This window comes from Xyrauchen texanus, chromosome 4 (assembly GCF_025860055.1).
Source record: "Xyrauchen texanus isolate HMW12.3.18 chromosome 4, RBS_HiC_50CHRs, whole genome shotgun sequence".
Lineage (NCBI taxonomy): Eukaryota > Metazoa > Chordata > Actinopteri > Cypriniformes > Catostomidae > Xyrauchen > Xyrauchen texanus.
The window spans coordinates 35,161,532-35,186,467 of record NC_068279.1 but is presented as its reverse complement, the minus strand read 5'-3'; the positions used below and the strand labels follow the sequence as shown (position 1 = coordinate 35,186,467).

At 37.7% G+C, this 24,936-nt stretch overlaps 1 protein-coding gene across 1 annotated transcript in view; it reads right to left on the bottom strand.

Annotated features, from left to right (window-relative positions):
• adgrv1 (adhesion G protein-coupled receptor V1) overlaps positions 1 to 24,936 on the bottom strand; it is a 178,519-nt gene that overhangs the window by 112,425 nt on the left and 41,158 nt on the right. Inside the window, exons 27-62 of the mRNA XM_052125837.1 lie at positions 24,154 to 24,763; positions 23,841 to 24,056; positions 22,526 to 22,741; positions 22,134 to 22,378; positions 21,879 to 22,060; positions 20,733 to 21,541; positions 18,690 to 18,899; positions 18,036 to 18,166; positions 17,776 to 17,875; positions 16,747 to 16,926; positions 16,501 to 16,664; positions 16,330 to 16,417; positions 16,085 to 16,105; positions 15,791 to 15,869; positions 15,553 to 15,691; positions 15,325 to 15,466; positions 14,677 to 14,942; positions 14,245 to 14,420; positions 13,745 to 13,872; positions 13,501 to 13,670; positions 12,247 to 12,393; positions 12,064 to 12,144; positions 11,713 to 11,977; positions 11,326 to 11,448; positions 10,875 to 11,097; positions 10,434 to 10,638; positions 10,067 to 10,213; positions 9,037 to 9,292; positions 8,464 to 8,666; positions 4,876 to 5,052; positions 3,684 to 3,866; positions 3,278 to 3,457; positions 2,813 to 2,974; positions 2,605 to 2,725; positions 411 to 534; positions 166 to 304 (exon numbers count right to left, since the gene is read on the bottom strand). Coding sequence (XP_051981797.1) covers positions 166 to 304; positions 411 to 534; positions 2,605 to 2,725; positions 2,813 to 2,974; positions 3,278 to 3,457; positions 3,684 to 3,866; positions 4,876 to 5,052; positions 8,464 to 8,666; positions 9,037 to 9,292; positions 10,067 to 10,213; positions 10,434 to 10,638; positions 10,875 to 11,097; positions 11,326 to 11,448; positions 11,713 to 11,977; positions 12,064 to 12,144; positions 12,247 to 12,393; positions 13,501 to 13,670; positions 13,745 to 13,872; positions 14,245 to 14,420; positions 14,677 to 14,942; positions 15,325 to 15,466; positions 15,553 to 15,691; positions 15,791 to 15,869; positions 16,085 to 16,105; positions 16,330 to 16,417; positions 16,501 to 16,664; positions 16,747 to 16,926; positions 17,776 to 17,875; positions 18,036 to 18,166; positions 18,690 to 18,899; positions 20,733 to 21,541; positions 21,879 to 22,060; positions 22,134 to 22,378; positions 22,526 to 22,741; positions 23,841 to 24,056; positions 24,154 to 24,763 — 7,008 coding nt within the window. The remainder of the gene's footprint in view (positions 1 to 165; positions 305 to 410; positions 535 to 2,604; positions 2,726 to 2,812; positions 2,975 to 3,277; positions 3,458 to 3,683; positions 3,867 to 4,875; positions 5,053 to 8,463; positions 8,667 to 9,036; positions 9,293 to 10,066; positions 10,214 to 10,433; positions 10,639 to 10,874; positions 11,098 to 11,325; positions 11,449 to 11,712; positions 11,978 to 12,063; positions 12,145 to 12,246; positions 12,394 to 13,500; positions 13,671 to 13,744; positions 13,873 to 14,244; positions 14,421 to 14,676; positions 14,943 to 15,324; positions 15,467 to 15,552; positions 15,692 to 15,790; positions 15,870 to 16,084; positions 16,106 to 16,329; positions 16,418 to 16,500; positions 16,665 to 16,746; positions 16,927 to 17,775; positions 17,876 to 18,035; positions 18,167 to 18,689; positions 18,900 to 20,732; positions 21,542 to 21,878; positions 22,061 to 22,133; positions 22,379 to 22,525; positions 22,742 to 23,840; positions 24,057 to 24,153; positions 24,764 to 24,936) is intronic.

The following is a 24,936-nucleotide window of genomic DNA, read 5'->3' as shown; positions in this document are numbered from 1 at the left end:
CCCATACCTTACAGAGATTGGAACATTACACTAAGATCATGAGTTAAGGTATTCCCAAAGGTTTTTTTTAGAATGTATGCAGGCTCCATGTCAATGGTTGTTTTGAAATATGGAGGTTGAAAGATGCAAAGTGGCACATATGTTAAAGAGACTCAAAAGGTTTACCTTTAGCTGAATCGTAGCAGCAGATTGACGGTCTTTCATGACAACCTTCCCTGAGGTTTCCTCAAACTGTGTTTTTGCAGCTGGGGTAATGTTCCAGTAGATCTCAATCTCACCAAAGATGCCAGGACCTCTTACAAGACTGCCATTGATGAGACACTATTGATCTTTAGAAACTTAAATGCCAACATGATTCATGAATTAATGATATAGCCAACTCTGTTGGTTGGAAGAGGAGAGATGTTTACCTGACCAGAGCTGTGCCATTGTAATTGCTCCTTGGCTCTCCAATCAGAACATTCCTGCTGGAATCAGCTATCCCTACAGTTCCTAGGGCACCCATGTCAGCTTGAATAACAAAAGTAGCAGCACCTGATGGAAAGAAATGAACAGAAAATACATTTTGCAAATAGAAGTTCTCTTTCTAACATTCGTTTGATTTCTCACTAAGGGATCAATAACGGAAGAACCGACTGACAACATCTGTCAGAATGACAGATCAATCACTGTAACAGTGATGGAGTCCCACCTCCCTTGTATATATAGATCGATGCAGCTCACTGCTGCACAATTCTCACTCTCTTCTCTGAAAGGTTTGTGGAAGCTGCACTCATCAGATGCATAATTGTAGTTTGTAGCTCAACAGATTGCAGACAAAGCTGCAACGTATCGTTGCAAATGCGATAGCTTATATCTTGCGCTTTGCTTGGTGTTTAATTTTTGAGAGTGTAAAACGACCTTGTCAAGTCGAGATTTCATTCTTGTGAATTATATCTCTTTTCGCTCTCATCTATGCCGAAATGCCGAAATTATTTTTTATGCAATTTAGTTTGTATCAAAAGAAAAAGTAGGAGTTTATTAGCTGAGAGTGCTGTCTGATACTAGTGCTGTCTGACACTGCTCCATGGTTGTAAGCTTGCACGTTGTGGTGGAGTTAACAGAATGAAGAGAGTGAAGGACATGGTGTTATGGCCGCAGCTAAAATACCAGAGCACAGGGGGAAATGATGGACCCCCCGACCCCACCACCCTGCCAAACCCCCTATACACCCACCAAGCGTAGGTGTACTCACAGATATCAGTGAAGGAGTCATAATCTTGCTGCTTATCTTGTTTGGGAGTGACGCATGCCCAAGCTGCTTTATCAAACCCAGAGTATTGCCAAATATGAGCCTATTTCTCCGCCAAAACGAAAGGAGGCATCGGGATGCAGTAGCAGATAACAAAGACCCAGTCCAAGGAGGAGATGGCAAAGGAGAAACAAGAGCTCTGCAGCTGGGGTGTCACGATGGACAGGATGTCCTCCAACCTCCTTCCCCCTCATTGGGGAAGGATGTGGATGACGATGAGCTGTCCCACCCCCACTCATAGGTGACGAGGAGAAGGAGGATGATGCTATTCTCCCGCCAAATTCATCTCACCCCACAAGCCAGCAGAGTGGGGAACCACCCTGTATGGTTCCCGCCCAAGAAATAAATGATCTTGGTTGACCTCAGTTGTTTTGTGCATTTCTGTCAAAGGAACGCATCTAGTAAATTCACAACTGTACCTCCCTTTTTCAGAGAGTGAGATCTGTTATTCCAAGGATGTGTCTTTGGCTACTGGGTTTGATGGCATCAACAGTAGCAGTTATTCCCCTGGGGCTGTTACGAATTAGGGAATTTAATTACTTTACAGCGACACTGCCAGCTCAGTCGGAGAATAATAATTTCCAAGGAGTGCTTGTATGGGCTCTACATCCCTGAAGAGCTCCGTCTCTTCTCTGGCCAGGGACCCCTTCAGGCACGGTTATTCTAAGCAAGGTAGTGATGATGGACATGCCACTCACAGGCTGAGGCCCAGTGTTCTAAGGCAGAACAGTGCAATGGGATAGGTTTTATGTGTGTAATGGTAGCTAAAGCTAAAGTTATGTTGGCTGCCTTTTTATTATTCGGATGTTGTGTCTGTCTCGTACAGCATATCTGCAATACAGGAGTTGTCTATATCCCTTGGTGAGATACCGAACAAATGTTCGAAAGAGAACATCAGGTTACTTTGTAACCCTGGTTCACTGATAACAGAAGTGAGGTAACCCACCCTCCTTTCAAACTGGCATTATATATACTGTAGCTATGCTGAGAATAGCACAGCAGCAAGCTGCAGTTGTCTATATACGTTTCAGTGATTGGTCTGTCATTCTGAAAGACATTTTCAATTGGATCTTCCTCATTAGGCCATGCCTTAGATGTTCCCTTAGTGAAATATCTCACTTCTGTTATCTGAGTTACAAAAATAACCTAACATCTTAACTAGTCAAATATACCCTACAGGATGATAAAGAATTGAAGCGTACACAATAGTTTTTATAAATAAGCACCAGGACAAACCAATAGTGATATTTTCAATGACCTGAAGCATTAACCGATTTCCAAATGTTATAAATGGAGATAATGTGACCGCAAACCTCTAACTGGATCAATGACTGGCTCATTCTTTGGAGACAGAAGCTGGACAGTGAATCTCTCTTCTCCCTCCAGGACAGCATCAGCCAAAGCCTGAATCATCAGGGTCTTCTTTGACTCGGTCTACAAAACAGTAAAGCAGTTAATAGTGACATAGTAAAAATGTTGTTCAATCAATTAATCAATTAAAACAGTTAGTCCCAAACCTACCCCATTAAATATAAGTGTTCCATTACGAGGGCTTAGATCATCTTTGCCCTCTTCCTGCAAAAGCCAGATCAAATGGACCACTCCTTCACCTGAGCTACGCACTACAGTCAGTGTAGCTATGGAAGCAGGGTCATTCACAAACCGAGGCTCAGACACAGAGATCTGGAACAAAAGCCCATTAGTTGGTAATAGAAAAGGAAAAAAAAAAATACTTGTCAAGGCTAAGGCTAATCTTCCCAATCCACACCAGATTTTCCCAATCCACACCAGAAATTTCCACAAAAGTTATCACAGCACTAATGCAAAATTGCTACAGTATGCTTTAAATGAAACCTAAAGTATCACAAAGCAATTCAGCTCAAATATAAATAAATAATTGTTGACAATCAAGACAAATATGACATTTGGGCAAGCTGCAGAAAGATAATATAAAACTAATATCCAGAGTTATTATTAAAATGTTACCATTAGCTCCTCAAACCCAAACCGGCCAAGGGGAGAATCATTGGCCGGGATGCTGATTATTAGAGATGTCTCATCCCCCAACCTCGCACCTCCTATGACTCGTACCAGTTTCACAATAAAAGTCTCCATAGACTCCACAATTATGTCATCAATGATGGTGATCTCAATACTGGCCACTGCCTGCAAAAAAGTCCAATATCAAATTCTGCGAAGTAGAAATTAGAATTTTTTAACAAGATTAGGTAAAATAATTATATAAAAAAATTTTTTACAGTTAATATTCAAGCAAAATTTGGCACCATTCACTGCATAATGTCTAAATAAATTATTCAAAACATTGAGTTATTTATAATGTTAAAAATAAGTAAATAATTAAACAATAGAGATTTCTACTGTTGATCTTTACCTGTCCCTCTAGAAATGTGAGGTTTCCTGAGGAAGGACTGAAGTCCTCAGTGCTCGCCGTGACCGCTTGGGCTTCCCAGTAAAGCACAACCCTACCAGTTGTACCAGCCATTCTCATGACTGCCAGACGAAGGATATTTCCAGGTGTGGGTACCTCATTGGCCAACACTGCCCCAGAAACATCCTACACAAAAATACATTTCAGAAAAGTTTGCTAGTTCTTTATTAATAGTAAAGACACAATGATAAACATGAATGATAAATGTATATTAGGTGAGTGATAAATCATAAATATTTGGGATAAAAAGTAACTACAGAGATGCTTTCCCCCACGATGTAAGGGTGTTGTTGGTGTTTTGAGAGGTTTTTTTATGCGTCGCTATGCGGTTGCTAGGATGTTCTGGGTGATTTCTTACAAAAGAGCTCATCGCCAAACAAATCACTGGTGTTGAGTGAGGAAAATTCAATGAAGCTGTCAGCTGATGATATAAGAGGCATCTATTTCTTAAACTAGAGACTCTGATGTACTTATCCTCTTGTTTAGTTGTACATCTGGCCTTCCACATTTCTTTCTGTCCTTGTTAGAGTCAGTTGTCCTTTGTCTTTGAAGACTGTAGTGTACACCTTTGTATGAAATCTTCAGTTTTTTGGCAATTTCAAGCATTGTATAGACTTCATTCCACAAAACAATGATTTTCTAGTACCAAATAAACAATATAGCATGATTACTCAAGTATAAGGTGTTGGAGCGATGGCTGCTGGGAATCGGGCGTGTCTAGATTTTATAAAAAATTACTTTTTTCAAATAATGATTGTGCTGTTTTTTACATCAGTAATGTCCTGTCTACACTTTGTGAACAGTTGAATGCCACTTTGGTGAATTAAAGTACCAATTTCCTTACAAAATAGCAAAATCTGTACATTATTCCAAACTTTTGGCCACCAGTGTATAACTTCTTTAAACAATTCAACATTTTTTAAAAAGTACACATCTTCTCAACAAACCACAGGATTTGAGGTATCTTTCACGTAAGTAGCACAAACGCAGGACAAGTTACTTGTTGAATATAATTTATTCCTGACTTTAAATATGATTCATAGTAAGTGATGTTTTAGCTATTAAACAGAATAGATAATAAACACAATACAAACTATTGAATAGAATATGTAAGAGAGTAAACTTGTAAACAAACCTTTGAGACATTAAAGCGGAGGACTCCTCTTGGATCATCATTCTCTTGGATGGTGATCTCGGCTACCTCCAGATCAGGTCTCCTTATGCTTGGCTGACCTGCTTCTGTGTCTCCACCCAATAGTTCAACACTTGTGATGTGTATAAGGAATGTTTCAGCCAGTTCAGGAATATCATCCTATGAAGAACACACACATATAAATACACTCATCACAATGACACATACTGTCTTAATTAAAAACTCTAAGAAACCCCATGTGGCTCAACAGGAGGTACAGTTTTAACCAGCAGTGATTATGACTAACATCCAAGCAGTTTCTGTAAAATAATTTTCTTAGAACCTGCTGATTTATGTCAGTAGTTTGAGTCATAATAAAAAAAAATTCAGCCCAAACAAATTCAACATGTGGTTTTTGAGGCTGCAAAATGTGCAAAAATATCTAACAACCACTGCAATTTGCTGGCAGTGAGCTATTTAAAAAAAAATCTAAAAAATCCAGGGTTTCAGTGGTGGTCATAGGAAGTGGTTTCTGGCTTGTTCTGTAAGCAGCAGGAGGCCAATCTCGCTCCTCAATAACTCCAGCACAGTGCTTTGTTAAGTTCTCCTCAGTCTCAGTGTCCTGAGATGAACTCTGAAGGAAGTGTGCTTAAGAGGAAGTGAAGCCTTATATAAGTAACCTTACTTACACTGAAAAATTAGACAAATAATTGAATATAGTAAATATAGTAACACTTTACAATAGGGCTGTATTTGTTAAGAAAGGAATAATGTACAGTCAGCCAGTTGTTCAACAGGGTGATCAGGACCCTGATGCAAAGTTTTTGCGATAACATCCGGCTGACTGTGCATTATCCTGCTTATTACATGGCTACTAACCTAATAAATAAATAAATGGACATAAACTATTGACTTGCTTTTAAATTACGTAAATATGTGAGAAGACAGAAATCACTGAACAGCTGAAATCTACCTCATCTGAGTTCTGTTAGTGTTTATTTTGTAATCAGTTACAGTCATTGACTGTTCATTATCCCACTTATTAAAAGAGTACTTGCCAAATAAATAAATACTGCAAATACACATGAAACATTGATTTGAGATAAATTGTTTTATTAGTTTACTTGTAGTAATCACATAGTGATCCGAAATTAGTGATCCGTAGTAAAGATGGCTTGCAATTAGTAATGTTTAGATTGTGAATGAATCTGTCTTTTTGAATGAATCTTTTAAGCAAATTAATTGTTCTCCTTCACCTCCATACACGGACTCATATTTCTTGTTCACTGAAGTCGCTCCCTTTTGAAGCCAATGAGCTCGAGTTTGAAGCACGAGACTGCTTTTAGAGGCTTTTAAAAATGTATTATATCACGAGCCAATTGCATTTAAGTGCAGGCTGTGTATGGATATCATTAGTTTGACCCACTGAATGAAAACGGCTCTTCACTGAAACAGTCGGTTGTTTGAGTCTGAACGAGATGAGATGACTCATTCATGAATGAACTGAATGCACTGGTAAATTTGTTTGCAAACTAAATGAATGACTCTCTCAGTCACCTCATTTGTGAATAAGGATCTGCTGACCAACTGAAAGAAAGGAGGCATGTCATTTTTTCAGTTCGGAATGTGAGTCAATCAGTCACATTCAACAAGAAGAGAAAGGGGTGAAATGGACTAAAACAAGTTTATAGGTATATATGCCAAAACATAATCCCCAAATTATGAATATGTAAAAAATGACTGAAGAGCATACAATTAAAATGACATGAATTATGGATGAAAAATAAAAGTGTAAGATATTTAGGCATTTCTTAAACTTCTATGCCTTGGTAAAAGCTAAGCCCAGCATTTGACAAAATATGGAACATAAGACCTGCCATTTATGATGAAAATGTTTATTGTGTTTAAATGTCGATTTTAAAGTGTGTATGAATATCATTAGTTTGACCCACTGAATGAAAACGGCTCGTCACTGAACCAATCGAGTCGGTTGTTTGAGTCTGAACGAGATGAGATGACTCGTTCAACGTCAGTAAAACCAAGGAGCTTGTAGTGGACTTCAGGAGGAAAGACAGAAAACCCAGCCCCATCACCATTAATGGAGCACCGGTGGAGAGAGTCAGCAGCTTCAAGTTCCTCAGTGTCCACATCACTGAGGAACTCACATGGTCCGGCCACACTGAGGCCATTGTGAAGAAGGCTCACAAGCGCCTCTTCTTCCTGAGATGGCTGAGGAAGTTTGGAATGAACCACCACATCCTCACACGGTTCTACACCAGTACTGTAGAGAGCACCTTGACTGGATGCATCACAGCCTGGTACAGCAATAGCACCGCCCACAACCACCAAGGTGGTGCGAACTGCCAGACACATCATCGGAGGTCAGCTTCCCTCCCTCCAGGACATCTATAACAGGCAGTGTGTGAAAAAAAGCTTGGAGGATCATCAGAGACTCCAGCCACCCGAGTCATGGGCTGCTCTCACTGCTACCATCAGGCAGGCGGTATCGCAGCATCAGAACCCGCACCAGCAAACTATATGACAGCTTGTTCCTCCAAGCAATCAGAATTTTTAACACTTGATCTCTCACGATCAATATACACCAGCACTGCACTTTATTAATCTTATATCTCACAATGGAATGTCATAATTATATTCTCCACAATACAACTACTGTATATACACATATATATATATATATATATATATATATATATATATATATATATATATATATATATATATATATTATATACTTTTTATTTTTTATTTGTATTGTATGTGTATTCTATATTGTGTGTATTGTCTTCTGTATATTGTATATTTTATTGTGTTGTGTAATTATGTGTACATTTGTTGTTTATTGTAAATTGATGTGGCTCCTAACAAAATTAACTTATCATGTAAATATTTAGCTCAAAATGTATTTCGTAACTAAACTAACTAACTTTGTATCAGTGGCTTACAGTGCACTAATTACAGGGACAGTCCACCTGGAGCAACCTGGGGCTAAACACCTTGCACAAAGAATTCAGAAGTGAACAGAAAACATCTCTGTATTCTATCAAATACAGAAATGCTGCTACAGTGTCATACTGCATCCTATTTAACTAGTTTATTTATTGTTGCTCTACAAGTAAACATCACATGTGACTTTGCTGCACTTTCACTATCTGCTACAGAATTCACTTACTATTTCTTGCAATGTAACACCTCAGTTCACAGAGTTCCTCAGTGCTTCTGTACAATGATGAATGTATCATTTTACATATAGAATATTTGTATTTGCTTTAAACTTTTTACAGTATATTTACTATTTACTAATATAATGTTTTTAGAATAACAAATAACTTGTACTATAGCTATAGATATTATATAATTACCTTTGCAACAATATAATATTTTAATTATTAAAATTCGAATTATATTTTACAAACTCTGTCTGGATTCCAAACTGGATTGGCTGTACTGTCAATGTCCCACAATCTGAGCCTTGTCTTAAACGTTTCAATGCCCATTAAACCCTGTGTTAAGCTGTGTTAATGACAAATAAAAACAATTTGACCTTGCGCTTCTCAGCAGAGTACTTACTGGAAGGATGGTAATCGTCACCAAAACAACCGTGGCATTCTCCATCATGATGACTGTGGCCTCTTTGGCCACATAGTCCATCCCCTCAGAAGCCTGACTGACAGGTGGAAGGTGGAGGGCCGCTATAGTTTTGTAGTGAACTAATACATCCCTTGATGCTCCTTGATCTCTCACAATACTTAGTGTGATATTGCTTGGACTCTCTGGAGCAAAAACATAAAAATTAATTTAAATTACTTCACAGTCATTTTCTAATGAATAAGGCCATTATGCACACACACACACACACACACACACACACACACACACACACACACACACACACAAACAAACAAACAAAAACAGGATAAATGTGAACTCATCTGCCTATGAGTTTCAAACGATTTAAAGACTAAGTATATGATTGGAAGATATCTACAGCACATAATTCCCAGTAAACAGTTCATTTGGATTACAGGAAATGTTGACTTAAAATTTTAGCTGTACACCACAGTCATTCAAACTCATTTCATTATATTGTTGTTCTGGAGTTCAAATGAGACAAAGTTAAACAAAGTTCAGTGGATGGATTACTTTGAGGTTCTGGCGTGATGAAGTACTGGGAGTCAAGGTGCCAACCAATTACTCCGTAAGGAGAACCGTTGGCCCCAATGGTGAGGTTTGCTTGGCCACGCAGAGGGTCAATCACAGCACCTTTGGATGAATCTGTTATGCCAACCGTTGTGACCTTGGTCAGGACTATGGTAATTGTTTCTGCTAGCTCTGGAAAATCATCTGCTAATATATTCAGGGTAATAGTAGCAACAGCCTGACTCCCAGAAAATGTCACCTACAAGGGAACAAATGAAGAAGGTGTAAAAGGGACTGCAATTCATTGTGTTTTGACGCAATATGTCATAGGTTTAAATAGTATAAATAATCTTTAAATAGAGCACTGTTTTAAATGTGGCTGCTTGCTGCAGTTGAAATTTTGGATTATATTAATAGCATGGAATTAAAGTAATAGTTCACCCAAAAATGAAAATGCTCTCATCATTATTTCAACCTCATGCCATCTCAGACTTGTATGACTTTTTTCTTCTGCTGAACACAAACAAAGATTTTTAGAGAAATTGTTCAGCTCTGTTGGTCCATACTGTATTAAGAATACTGTATATTGAGAAACAGATCAATATTTAAGTATTTTTTTTACTATCAATCTCCATTTTCACTTTCTTCTTTTATTATTCACATTCTCCATTCTAGGTAGTAGAATTTATAGTAAAAAGGACTGTTTTCTTACCCGCATCTTTCATATCACTTCAGAAGGTATGGATTTAACCACTGGAATCTAATGGATTAATTTTATGTTGCCTTTATTTGCTTTTTTGAAGCTTCAACATTTTGGTACCCATTAACTTGCATTGTATGGACCTACAGTGCTAAAATGTTCTTCTAAAAATCTTTGTTTGTGTTCTGCAGGAAAAAGGAAGTCATACACATCTGGAATGGCACAAGGGTCAGAAAATGATTAGAATTTTTGGGTGAACTATTCCATTTACAAAATGCTACATCAAATATACAGGTAAGGCATTGATCATTAGTAAATCAACTAAATTCTCACCACTCCAGAAGTGGGAAAAATGTCATCAAGACTTCCATAGGCACTCCAGTGTACTGTCAGTCTGCCAAACCTGCCTCTCCTCCTCTCAATACTCAGAGACACAGGGTTGTCATTCTCTAGCTCATCCACCTCACGAACTAAAGAGTCCTGTAAAGAAAACCAAAAAATAAATATGTTGATGTTTTTTAATGCACAGATGTGTTAGCTTTTTTTTTAGCTTCAATGAGGCTTTTAGACATTGAAAGCAATGTGATGGACAAAAAAAAATTATAAAATTCAGACATAGTACTGTAAGAAATGTATTATAGCAAGTGCACAACCAGATAACAGCATGTGTAAAGCACACAATAGATTTAGATCCTGGTACCTTTGCAAAGCCTATAATCCCATGAGCATCATCGTTTGCTGGAATAATCAAGGTCACTTGACTGCGGAAGCCAATCTCTGCTCCTCCTTTGGGGTTCTTGAGGCTAACTCTAAAGTGTTCTTCTTCCTCAGGAACATTGTCATCGATTACATTCACTGCTATTTCCAGCTCGCTCACACCAGGCTGGAAAAACAGCTCTCCTGAACTGAATAGTATTCGAAAAGTGACAAATGACACAAGAAAAAGAACACATAAAAATAGTACTTAGAGATTGATGAACAAGGATTCAAGAAGAAGGTGGTTATCGTATTCCGTAGATGTGTTTATTGTATTTCATAATTCATGACATTATCATAACAATAAAATATAGAAAATCAGACAGACAGATCAGTGTGTACATTCCATGTGTATTACTACGATCATACTCAACATAGTACATACTTGGAGATGAAGTCAGACTGGTTGGACACTGATGTCAGTTCATATACGACAGAGTTTGACTCTCCAGTGGCTATGATGAGACTCTTGGTGGAATTGAAAGATGGAACAGGGAGATACAGGAACTCTCGCGCAGAAGGAGACTTCATTACTTCAGCAAACTGCCTCAGATCTGACCTCCACAAGTATAGGACTGAACCATTTAAACCCGCAAGCAATAGGTGAACTAAGAAACAGGGTAAATGGTCAGTCTAAGTTCTCAATCTAAACAATGGTTTGCTGTGAATGACAATGCAATACACATTATTCTAAATTTAAATGTTGATACACTAGGCTATATTATTTTTTTAAATAAGAAATATGGATAAGATGGATAAACTAGGCTTAATGACATTGGAAACACTAAAAAGTTGATATTATTTTACAGATTGAAATAAACGGTCTAGTTACTTACCTATTCCAGAAGGAGGGGTAAAGGGGTGAACCGAAAAGAGGCCTATAAATGGGATAGAGTGTGCGTGCTGGAAGAAGCTTTGCTGAAAACCCCATAAAAACACTTCACATGCTGGGTTTGGACCTTATGATGAGGAATAATAAACACAATGCCAATGTGAACTACGTATAAACACCAGCAAGAATAAAATCTTGCTTTCAAGACCACAAGCAGTGTTACCTAAAAGAGTGTTGGACAGAAAATCTCTACCAGAGTGGAATTATAAAGCTCCTGTATGGATGTGGTTGTGCTGATAAACCAGCCATTTACAGTACTAAACACATAAACACCATTGGAGAAATTCATTAAATATCTTAAATTAGAAAAAGAAGAAGGCTACTATGTTACCTTCAGTAACTATGAGGAGGAATGTGTCTCCCCCCATATGAAAGGACTCCACTTGTTTGACTGTAGCATTTATTATTAGAGGTCGAGGGTTCTGGAAACGTCCATTACTCCACTGGTAGGTAAGACACGTATCTGAGGTTCTGTTCCTGCACACAGCCAGGTGTTGGAGGTTGCTACTGCCTCGTCTGAAGGGCATGACTGTGGTAATATCTTGTAACTCTAGATTTTGATGGAGGGTGAATGAGCCTCCAGTCCACACAAAGATCTGAGGGCACAGAGTGAATGAACTGCATACTGCATATATGCATTTTAATACATATTTTTCGTTTGAACATATCAGGTTGTGTTTACCTCACTGGAAGCTATCAGATATTGCTGAGATTCAGAAGAGAATTGTTTAACACCAATGCCACTCACAGTAAGAGTCTGCTCCTACAAAAGCGGAAAGAGATATTGACCACAACATGAATGTTACCGCTATAGATAATATACAATACACAGAAAATATAAAAATGACTACACTTGAGTACTCACTTGAGTGAGGTTAAGGTCTGCCTGAAGGCGAAATAAGCTGATTGTGGCAGTTAATGGCACAGTGCTGTCTGTATGAGACACTGCCACATAGCTGGTACTGCCTACTGTAAAACCAACACAAGAGCTGGGATTCTGGATGCTGACAAACTATAGGAACAAAAGTGAGAATGTGAGGAAAGAAAGAAGTTGGAGGGCAAAACATAAGAAAAATAAGAATCAAAATTTTCAAGTCAAAAATACTTTAAATACACCCAAAAATTCATACTCTCACCATTTACTCACCCTCAGGCCGTCCCAGATGAACAAATTATGATTTTTAGAAATATATCTCGGTACATTCAAAGCAAGTGAATGGTGTCCAAAGCTTTGATGCTCCAAAAAGCACATAAAAGCAGTCTAAAAGTAATCCATACAACTCCATTTTTTTAATCAATGGCTTCTGAAATAATTTAACAAATTCTGGGTGAGAACAGACCAAAATGTAACTCCTTTTTCACTGTACATCTTTCTATTGCAGATTCTATGCAAGATCAAGATTTCAAGCTTCATTACACTTCCTAGTGCTTGACACATGCACAGAGAACTAGATGTCGCTATGAAGTGCAATCGAGCTTGAAATCAGGAGACTGCTGATGTGAAGACTTATAGAAAAAAGGATTTTGGGTCTTTTCTCACCCAAAATTGAATGGATCGCTTCAGAAGACATGGATTAAACCACTGGATTACATTTTATGTGGCCTTTATGTGCTTTTTGGAGCTTTAAAATTTTGTTCACCATTCACTTGCATTGTATGGACCAACAGAGCTGAGATATTGTTCTCAAAATATTTGTTTGTGATCTGGAGAAGAAAAAAAAGCCATACACAGCTCCAAGGTATGCGGTTGAACACATGATGAGATAATTTAATTTTTGGGTGAACTATTCCTTTAATAAAGCCAGTAAATACATGCAATAGTTGCCCCAAACAGAACTGCAAAAATAATGGCTTCTTTCAAACCAGTTCCAAACTTGCTCAGGTAAACAGGTAGTCCTGCTCCAAACTCACAACATTGGTTGAGCAAATTTTGTTAAGTCCAACCCAGTCAGGTCTCAGATTGCAATACCGTTTGATGCCACTAGTGGCGCTGATATTAGACACTTAATTGAAAGCTTTTTCCAACATTCAAAATGTAATGAGCTTTTAATCAAATCAAGAGCATAATTTCCACCAAACCTTGCTTGACACTAAATTAAGAGGTTAATGCACTTCATACCTCCACAGGCACAAAGATGCCCTGCCACTTGTAGAGCACAGTCTGATTCTGAGCTGAATCTCTAAGGAGCCTCAAAACTAGAGCAGAGTCTTCATGAGGCACTAGACACCAGACTGAGGCCAGGCTGTCCCTAAAAGACTGGTACACAGCCAGCACTTGTTGCTCTCCCCCTGAAATAAATGATTCAAATGTTGGTCAATCAGTTAATCAGAATTTATTAAATTAACTTGTTGCATTTTCTTACTCAGGCCAAATGCTGTTCCTGATCGGGTCTCCCATTCCACACTGACAGCTGACTCCAGTCCATTACTACGAGATACAGTCAGGTATACAGTACCAGTACGCTCCTCTACTGTCATAGTGTCCAAAGTCCTTAAAATCACACACACGCAGATAGACATACAACAGCTCAGCATCTCCTCCGATTAGAGAGCACACTAACTGTAGTTGATAGGAAATACTTTTGGAAAGTTTCCAGAGGTGTGGCATGCTATACTATATTCTTTTTATTATGTATGCAGCTTTTAATGTGGTTATCTGAAATATATTTGTAATATTTGTAAAAATTAATTTGCCACACCACTCAACCATTTACTGTACAATGCACAATTAGTGAAGGCAAAAGGCGATGACAAAAAATAGTGACCATATCCCTTCTACGTTCATTCGCATTTTAAAATGAAATCTTAATGCTGCTAAATTAAAAACACATGGACACATTATATGTCAACTACACATGTGAACCTGTTAGTTGATGATGATATTCTGAAGAGCCCAAGTGGAGCCTGGTTCTGCAGTACTGTGATGAAAGTCTGCAGTGAGTCTCCCAGTCGAGCACCTCCAGTTGGGTTGGAAAGAGTAACTGTGAATGTCTCGTTCATCTCTGGTTCAGCATCCAGAACAGCCCAGATTTCCAAGGTCTAGAAACCAGTGCAATGACACTATGAAAAGCTGGCAAAACACTGGTTCCTATATTCATCTTTTCACCCTTACTGAGTCTAACATACTACCTAAAATTTCCTTTTGTATTTCACAGTAGAAAGTAAGTGATATGGGTTTTAATGGGAGTAAATGATGACCAAATTTTCATGTTTGAGTGGGATTTGCCTTTAAATCTCCTAAATATATGTAAAGAAATATAAGTTCTTATTGGTTGATCAGAGTTTTGTAACATACCTTGAATCTATCCCCATCCTCAAGCACCACAAATCCATAAGAAGGTGTGAGATCATCAGTATAGAGGGATCCATTGGCATCAGTGATGGTAAACTGGACTGTCACGGTGCCAAATGTGCCCTGAGGAGGGTCTCGTTTGATGTAGAGTGTGGCCACACTCTCCCCCAGGCCTGACATAGAGGTGGGCTCCCTCAACAGAAAATGCTCACTGTTGTTGAAGGATATGATTCCATGGCCATCATCATTAGCGAGAATAGTGACAGTAGCTACAGAAACAAATGAGGTACAGATTAGAGCACACAAGTTTTATTATCATGAAGAAAAACTAAAATGAATACTGAATGAATACATTTTCGACAACTGAAATAAAAATGAACATGATTGGAAAAAACTGAAACTAAATAAAAGTACATTGTTAAGACTCCAAAATTAAGTAAACTAAGACAGAATTACCAGAAAATAATTTCAGTCTAAGTTTGTTATACACACTGTTATACAACTCACTATCATTTAGTCACTAACACTTTCACTTTCAATTAAGGACAAATTGAAAATAAAACAAATCCTGGTTGACACTTCAGAGTCAGCAACAATGTATTTAATGGAAAGTCATAAATGTTTTCCAGTACATTACCCAGAATTACAGACCTGTAGTGTTTTCTCCCAGTTCCAGTCCTGCTGATGGGTTGGCTAGGATTAACTGGAATGTCTCATCCCCTTCAGGAAAGGCATCGTCTAAAATGTACACTGCAATAAACTTGTGCCGTTCTCCATCCGCAAAGTGGATCATCTGCATAATGCACATATTCAGTTAATGTAAAGACCAAATACTAATTATGACATCCAGAAACAAGTAAGGTGGCTTTTTTAACTTACCGATGGTGTGGCATTGAAATCCAGACCCAACTGAGCCTCTAGATTCTGAGCATAGAAGAACAGGGAAACATTTCCATATGTCCCAGCATCACGGTAAGCAACCAGAGTTAACACTCCGAATGTCTCATTCACCACATAGCTGAAGAGAAAATCATTTTTCATGAATATTAATGCATCTGTCAAAAATCTTGTGGTTAACATACAATATATGGGAAAGTGGTTCAAGGGATGCTCATACTCTATGTTTTGCCAGGCGACAATCCCTTGAATTCCATCATTAGCATCAATGCTGATCTCTGCTACAAGACCTTCAGTATCTGTAAAGGCAGGGATATAGTCAGCCACTGCATTGCAACCAATAAACACAATAAAAACAGCATGAAAATGCTTTGGATTTGAGTCTAGAGGAAGCCCACAGTTTAAGTTCCAATACTTTCTGATAAATCTAAGTCATCTACATTCACAAAGCACTGACAAAAATCACAAAGCACTCTATGGCATATCAAGCACAGAGGCAAGTACATTCTATTACCTTTCAATGTATAGTAAATCTCTACGAAAGGATGTGAAAGGATGTGAAAGGATGTGAAAAGGATTGAAAGTTAAAGATTAAGCAAAAGAATAACAGAATTGAAGAACAACAAAGACTCTGTTAATATTGAGATACATTTCAAATAATATATGACACATGATAAGGAATATGACCTTATCAAATGTTAAACTTCCAACAATGGAAAGTGAATAGTTCATTCGATAAGCTAATCATTATGATCTTACCCAGTTTAGGTGCAGTTGGGAGAATGGTAATGAGGACAGCCGATGTTATATTGACTAAGAAAAACTCTTTCAACTCAGGGATGTCATCCTGTTGAAAAATTCAAACAATTAAAGTGTCTCTAAAAATAATTGTATTTATTTATACTCAATATTAGACCAGTGGCATCATACATCTATGATTTTGATGGGGATAGACACAGATGTCTGTCCATCCTGCATGATCACAGAGCTTGAGACATATTTGAAATCCTGGCCTGGTTCAGCTAGAGCTCCCTCTGTCTGTTTGAGGTCCTGCAGAGAGCCCCTCACTGTCTCATAGCTTATATTCACAGCACCTGAGGGGAACAGGATAGCATTCTGTTTAGGGGCATTAGTTTATGAGCATTCTGATTCATTGTTGTCTCCAGCATAACTAACCTGATGCACCAAACTCTCTGTTTATGTAGATCCTGACGATGATGTCCTTCTCTACTGTAGTCACTCTCTGGGAGGTGGGGGCGATACTGAGCATGCCAAAAGGCTCATCGCTAGCCTCCACACTCACCACTGCTTCCTGACCATGAACGCTCAGAGCTGCCCGGCCAGTCTCAATGACCCCTAAGAGATGGCAAAATTCAAACATTAATATTACAAAAGACTCTAATGATAAATACACAACACCCGAGTTACATATTGCCAATACAATATCCAACCTGAGACGTAAATGTAAGCAAATATCTAGAGACGTCAATAAAATAGTAACTGGGTCGAGTGTCTAACAAGTTCGATAATAGGACAACCAATAATGATAAAGATACATTCTGTACTTATCATTTAACAAATTATAATTAGAAAAAATAATAATAATAATAATAATTATAATTATTTACTTGAAGGCGCACTCAGTATTTTTTTCCCCATTAAAAAAGTTTACAATTAAAGAAATTTATTTGAAACATATGTATAAAATCATGACCGCTCACTTGAGGTCATATCAGTAACCTTATAAATAAGTTTCATTCTACATGAGTGAGGGGCACCTTCATGGGGGCTGCCATTTTAGAATCACATGACGAGCTGAATACTACTCGCATAATCTCAGTAACCGCCCTGTTATTGTACACTTTCACTCTTGGATTAAATTAATAATAGCTGATTGGGAATTTCTACAATGGCATCTGTAACTGAAAACTCTTGATTTGAATGATGCTGCATCCACACCACTAGGTGTCAATGCAAGTCAAAGATGACACAAACAAAAGGTTACTGAGTGCACCTTTAATGTTCATTTGTTAATTTATTTAAACATAATTTATATAAATTATACATTATATATAAATGATAATTTATATACTCTGAGTTAATGGCAAATTACAAAGAGTGGCTTGTAAACATGGCTACTTTAACATTATTATTAGTAATATATATGGAACTAGGAACTAATTTCAGTGTGTTACTTATACATACCTTTGGTTTGTATGTTTGATAGGATAACACTGTACTCCTGTCTTTCTTCTGGTGTGGTATCCTCAAGTAGCTTCAAGATTATAGTATTATTTAGCACACCCTAAAACACAGAAGGTGATACTGAATATTAAATCAAAACCTAATGGTCAATAGATTCAGGTAGTAGACAAATACATATGTAGGTAATTGTGATGTTAAAACAAAAGGCCGCAATGTACAACAGCATGATCCTCAAGAATGACTATTCTTTTTTTCAATACCTCAGAGAAATAGAGAACTCCTGAGGTGTCTACAAAAGTCATTGAGACTTGAGGGCCTTCAATCTTCCACTCCACTGTGACATTTCCAATAGCAGGAGCTGTTCTCTCCACCAGCAGTGGCAAACTCTCACCTGTTGAAGGTAATAATCATTTAACCTGAGTGTATTAGTTATTTATAATACTGGTTTTCAAAATCAAATGGAATCTGGCTGCCCATCGACATTAGAGATCCATCAAAGAATTTGAGGATTCGAAATACTTCCTCTTTGCTGACTAAATGAATTAGTTCTCTAGCAAAGACAATTGGATATACTAGGGATAGACTTCACATATCTTATCATGCATTCATTATGAGTCAAACCAACTCCTGCAATGTAGCAGGATCTTTGCACTACGTATGTTACTAGATACTCAAACTAAAGCTTATTTTTCCTATTACAATATGCATTTCCAAAGCCTCCACACCTGAGCATACCACTAGTAGAAACTAAATCAAGTCATTCCCCTGCCAGTAGGGCAAATTACATAAATAAATGCGGTATGTTGGTGAAGTGATGCAAGTCTGGTATAATAATATTGCTTGCCCAAAGACTGGACTACACAGAGGATTAAAAAGGTAATCATTTAAGTTGTAAGTAAAAGAAAATCACTAACCCTCTCTGACGATGACTGATTGTGAAGCTGAATGGAAGCCCACCACCCCAGCCGCATTGTCATTTGCCAGGATGAGTATGGTTACTGTGTCTGAACTGGGCAGGATACGGCTGCCACCCTCAGTCCTCACTAACCCAATCTGTAAGGTCTCGTTGTCCTCAGGTTCCATATCATCTGTGATGAAAAACTCAAGGGTCTTCTTCACATCACCTTAATAGAAAAGAAAGTGTAAATAAAATGAAAACTGGCCTTCAATTAGCAATTTCAATTAGCTTTAACTTCAAGAAAGATCTCTTTTTTATATATACTGTATGTGTTTTTTTATGTAATTTCTATTTAAAACAGGAAGTTTAAGCATGACTTATTAAAGGGCTCAACATAAGCCAATAGCCTTGAATTGACATCACAGCCATGAATCATGACTTGCTCCTTGCTATTGCTAGTCAGATGTAGGTGGTATTAGGGGGAGGGACATTCTCATTTTAGAGGGAATATTTTATGGACACAATATTAAATAATATTAGAGTCAATATTTTGGGTCTAAAAGTTAATTTAGTAAACTTTTAGACGAGCACTATCATATACTGTAAAAGGTTTTAAAGCTAAAAGCATGGTCTAAAAGCCACAAAACAAAATAAAGATTTTCATTTAAAGGAGTATTCTCTGCTCTATAGTAGTTAAGCTCAATAGAAAGCATTTGTGGCATTACAATGGCATTTTAGTGCCACGTAAAAAAACACAATTTTCATAATATTTTGACAATAAAGTCAACATTTTGAGAATAAAGTCATTTTGAATTGTCATTAGTATTATGAAATTGAAGTTATAATACTTTGAGAATAAAGACAAAATTACGAGACTAAAAAATATTTTGAGAATACATCATGAGGAAAGTAACATAAAAAAGGCGCAAACACGCCTCCTTTCTATGTAAATTAGACTCATTGCTTCATTCACAAATAAAATGCCTGGTGCTATTACCACAAATAAATGTATTAAAAATTAGTACATAAGTGAATTTTATTTAAAAGAGATTCTTGTGTTCATTTTCAACCCATCATAGCAGCAGTAATTCATCAAACAATAATGATGAAAGAGAGCATTATAGCTTGGCATATATCCAGATGCACTGTGTAGACAAGCACACTTTTTTGCAGTTATTGAATTTATTCAGGGAAAGGCTACAAGTTCACAGTGCCTAGAAATGAAACCAGATTATCTATTCATATTTACATAGGTCTATAGTTCATTACTGATATTCGTAATTTTAATCATCTTCTTTGTGCATCTATTCAGGTCTCAGCCAAAGAAACAAAACTTTAGGCTATGTGAGAGCCTACATTGTGTGCATTCATGTTTTAAATATTTATCTATTTCTTACACACACATAGCATTTAGCTTCAGAAGACATTAATTGATCCGCTGGAGTAGTACGGATTACTTTTATGATAGCAATATGTGCTTTTTGGAGCTTCAAAAAGTTGGCACCATTCACTTTCATTTATGGACCTACAGAGCTGAAACATTCTTCTAAAAATCATAATTTCAGTTCAGTAGAAGAAAGAAAGGCATACACACCTGGAATGGCATGAGGGTGAGTAAATTATAAAAGAATTTTCATTTTTGGGTGAACTAATCCTTTATGGTTAGTAAGTGATTTTTAATACTGAAATCATACAGTATTAGCATGCATATTGTTTACTTCTTGTGGCTATACTTTTGAAACAGTTAGTATTTTAACTTTTACGGACTGGCTCCATTCACTACCATTGAAAGTGCCTCACGATTACACAGAATTTTGAATTATTATTTTTTTTTTTAAAGAAAAGGAGAGACAAGTCTAAATACATTTTTGTGGTAATAATTTTTCCACAAATGGTATTGATTAATATTAACTTGTACTGAACCTGGACTATTCACTCAATGGGGTCTTTAAAGTGCCAGAAATATACAGTGTGAATTACTCAGCCAGGGTATGAAGTCTGTACAGTGAGAAACACGTTGACAATACCACCAAAAAAACAAAGAGCAGAGCAACATTACCTTCTGCAAAGATGAGGCTCTCCCCTGTCCCATTAAAGTCAGCATTGGGTGTGGCGCTGCCCCCAACATATTTCCACTCCACTGTCACCTGTCCCAGACTACCTCCTTTCCTCTCAATGACCAGCAGAACTGTCGTTTTAGGTTCCTCTCTCACCTCCAGATACAGCCCATCTTCAGTAGCATTGGGGCTAATGCTATAGAGCAGAAATATTCCAAACGCATCTCCATTCATTCCTATAGTCACTAAAGCTGTGTCAGGCTGCTGTATTGTTGGCAAGTTTTTAGTAGTTGCAGTCATGTTGGCCAAACTAACCCTCAGGATTTTAATCATGAAACTCTCATCCACCTCTGGCAAAGAGTCAGTCAAGATCGGTACAGTGAGGTTAACAACCACTGATCGGTCGATCATGGTTGCCGTCTGGGCTGTCACGGTGATGTAGTCACTCCCAGCAACAGCCTGCGAGCTAAACAGCGAGGTAGTCGCTGTGGCATTTTTTAAATAGGTGAAGGTTTGTGGGGAAGGGCTCAGCTGGCCGGCCCCAGATGTTATCCAAAAGCAACTCGCTCTTGAGGCATTGGTGAAGCTGAATGCTTGACAAGCTCGTTCCCGAAGGCAGAACGCTGCACAGAAATTCAGAACGTTTGTGACTGAGGTGATGTTGATGGTTCTGCGGAGGGCATTAGCAGGCGCTCCGGCCAATGGAGAATCATAGTAAATGAGAAAATCACGGCCCTCCCTCAGAGCATTGCTCACAACGTCAATCTCAGAGGTGCTGTACAGGATCTCAAGCAAGCCAAAGTTACCACCACTGGAGTAAAGGCAAACATAAGGCACACATAAAAATACATGAACGTTACTGCCTTAGATAACTAAATATAAAACAAGTGTAATTTATTTTAAAGAAAGCACAAGCATGTTTTTAATCTGAAACATTTCACAAGAGAAGAAGTCTGTTAGGCTGAACTGACTTCAGTCATGCATTAAAAATGACCCTGAGGTTAATTGCGAAAAAAATTCTGTTAGTTCTGAGAAAAGGTTAAATTTAACTTTATTATAGACTTAAATGTATAATACTGTTTGGGGCAACTGTATAAGTTATATTCCAAAATAAAATTATTTGAAAACATAGGAAAAAGTTGACATACCTCCTTCGAACTGTAATGTTGGCATTAAAGACCCCTTCCAGTGGTTCCTGGATGCGGTATACCGCTTGCTCAAAGTACACGGTTCCATGAGGGTTGTCATTAGCAGGAACAATGATGTCAACCACTTTCTCGGCTCCAATGTTTCCACCATTGGTGGCACTTATGAGTTGGACCTTTATAATCTAAATGAAACAGACTTGATTTCAGTAAACAGTTTTCACGCTCTATTAACGAAGCCAAGAATACCACACTCACCTCTTCAATTTCAGGTACATCATCAGGCAAAACCTCCACTTTCAGTGTCTTTAATGTTTCTCCAGGAGCAAATCTGACCTCACCAGACACAGGTCTAAGATCACCAGTAGCAGGTCTTCCATTGACAGTGGCTACCCATTGGACAGCCACATCACCAATAGTTCCAGCATTTCTCACTATGGGTAGAGAGACCTCAAAAGCACTCATTGCTGGCTCCTCTATTGTGATAGGTGCAGCCTGAAAAACTAACCACCAAATTATATGTTATATATCATCGAAACATTGTTACCACAGTTAAATTAGTCACATGTAACATGCTGCATTTAAACCAGCTGAAAGCTTTATGTTCATCTTAACAACATCATGCATGTCACAGTTGTCACTAAACTAACCAAAAGATCCATATGGATCATCAGAGGGTAGGATGGTAATAACTGCATGTGTGAGAGTGCCCAGGAGAGCACCCCCAGTGGTCTGGTTGAGAAGCTCAATTCGGAAGGTCTCCTCCAGCTCAGGCACCACATCATTGATGATAAGGATGGGAACAGCCTTGCTGCTCTCTCCCTCCAGTAGAACCACATCAGAGGAAGCCACACTGTAGTCCTCTCCTACATGTTATAACATCCAGATACATAAGCAATGTATATTTAACATTTCTACAAGAGTGAATGTGTGAGGGTGGGGACCAAAAGTCTGAGACTACAAGAGAAATGCTTCTATTTTGTATTTTTTCAAATGGAATAAAAAACAAATAAATACATGAATAAAAATCAATAAAAGTTATATCATCAACTTAACAATTTGAGTGATAATGGAACTGAAAAAATAACATGAATATTTATATTTATTTTGGTAACACTTTAAACATAAGGTTTTGTTAACATTAGTTAACAACATTAGTTAACACGAACTAACAATGATCAATACATATACAGCATTTAGTAATCTTTGTTAATATTACTTTCAGCATATTGGTTTTTCAAATTAAAAGTTGTATTTGTTAACATTAGTTAATGCATTATAAACTGACATGAAATAAAATTGAACAATTGTATTTATATTTACTAACATTAACTAAGATTAATAAATGCTCTGATATTAAATTAATCAATTGTTAGATAATAAAACCAAATGCATTAATTATGTTACAAATGGAACCTTATTGTAAAGGGTTAACAGAAGTTCTTAGTATTTGGTATGAAAGTGGTTGCTGTAATGACAGCATGCACTCGAGCTGGCATGGATTACACAAATTTATGCAAAACCTGATGATCCTTGTTTTCCCAGTATGACTTAAAAATGTTCCAAAGAGTATGTTGTGTGCTTCAGTAGAAAACATGACCTTTTGTCATAAAGTTTTAGCCAATGTAACAAATTTGCTCATTTGATTGTACATTTGTTTTGCTGAAACAATTATATGATTTAAATTCAAAATCCTACACTTCATTTTCAGGTTTAAATTCAATTTCTAAATACCAGATTTTAAATGTGGTCTCAGAAATTTGGGCCATCCAATTGCATATGTGAATTGTGATTGGCAGAAAAATACACAAACAAAAGAACAAAAAACAAGAAGAAAAAAAAAGTTAAAAATCCTATTATAAACAAAATGTGGTTTCACTAACTATGGGAAAGGCTTTTTAGCCAGCTACAAATGTGATTACAATGTCTGATATTGGTTGAGATACATTTGTCATTATCACTCACCGACTCTAGCAGTCATCGGTACTGCTCTGAACTTGACTGACACATCAGCAAAAATCCCTCCAGTACGTGTCACATTGATAATAGGCCCGGTATAGTACTCCGGCACGCTCACTGCAGGGGAAGACAGCTGTATCACCCCAAAAGCATCATCACTGGCCTCTATAATGACTTGAGCAACTGTAAGGTTCCGTGTGCCGAGACGAGGTGAAAGAGCAACTGGAGAAACCAACAAGAAACAATTATTCATGGAGCATATCAAATTATTGTTAAATAAATTACTAAGAACATTTTATAGATAACAATTAGAGACTACCTGGCCTGTTTTGTAGGCCTTCAACCAATGTGACATTGACAAGTTCCAAAAACATGGCCTCCGCTCTCTCTGGTTCCTCATCATCAAGCACCGTTATTGTCACATTTACTTCACTTTGATTGGCTGAAAAAATCACTGACTTCATGACAAGCACAAAATCATTGCCTGCACTGGCCCGACCCACTCCTGATGTGCTATATGGAGCTGCATCAATGTCTCTCAATGTTCTGTACGTCACCCGCACCATTCCCATCAAGCCCTTTCTCCTCTGTATGGTCAGCGTGATGACTGAGTTAGCTTCTGCCACACGGACCAGTCTGCTGCTTTCAGAGAATACAAACAGTCCATAAGGGTCGTCGCTGGCCAGAACAGTTAATATGGCAGTAGTCTCCTTCCCAAGTCGACCATAAGAAACATTTGAGATGCGGACATTGAAGCTCTTATCAAGTTCTGGGATGTCATCTTGGGAAATTAGTAGATAGATGTTCCCAATGGTTTGGCCCACCTCAAATGTCACATTACCAGATCTAAAAACAAGTTCTCCCTCAGAACTAGCATCTGCCTCCCAGTACACTGTCACACTGGAGAGTGCGCCAAAGGTACGATTCACCTGAAAAACATAGGGAACTTATTCAAACTCAAAATTTTTCACTCTTCATTAAGGAATAGTTCAGCCTCGTGTTTTTAAAAACCAATATGCTGCTAATATTTTGTGGTGCACATAAAGACACATTTTGATGAAAGAGCTCTCCATACAACGCCAGTTCATAGTGGTCAGGAAAA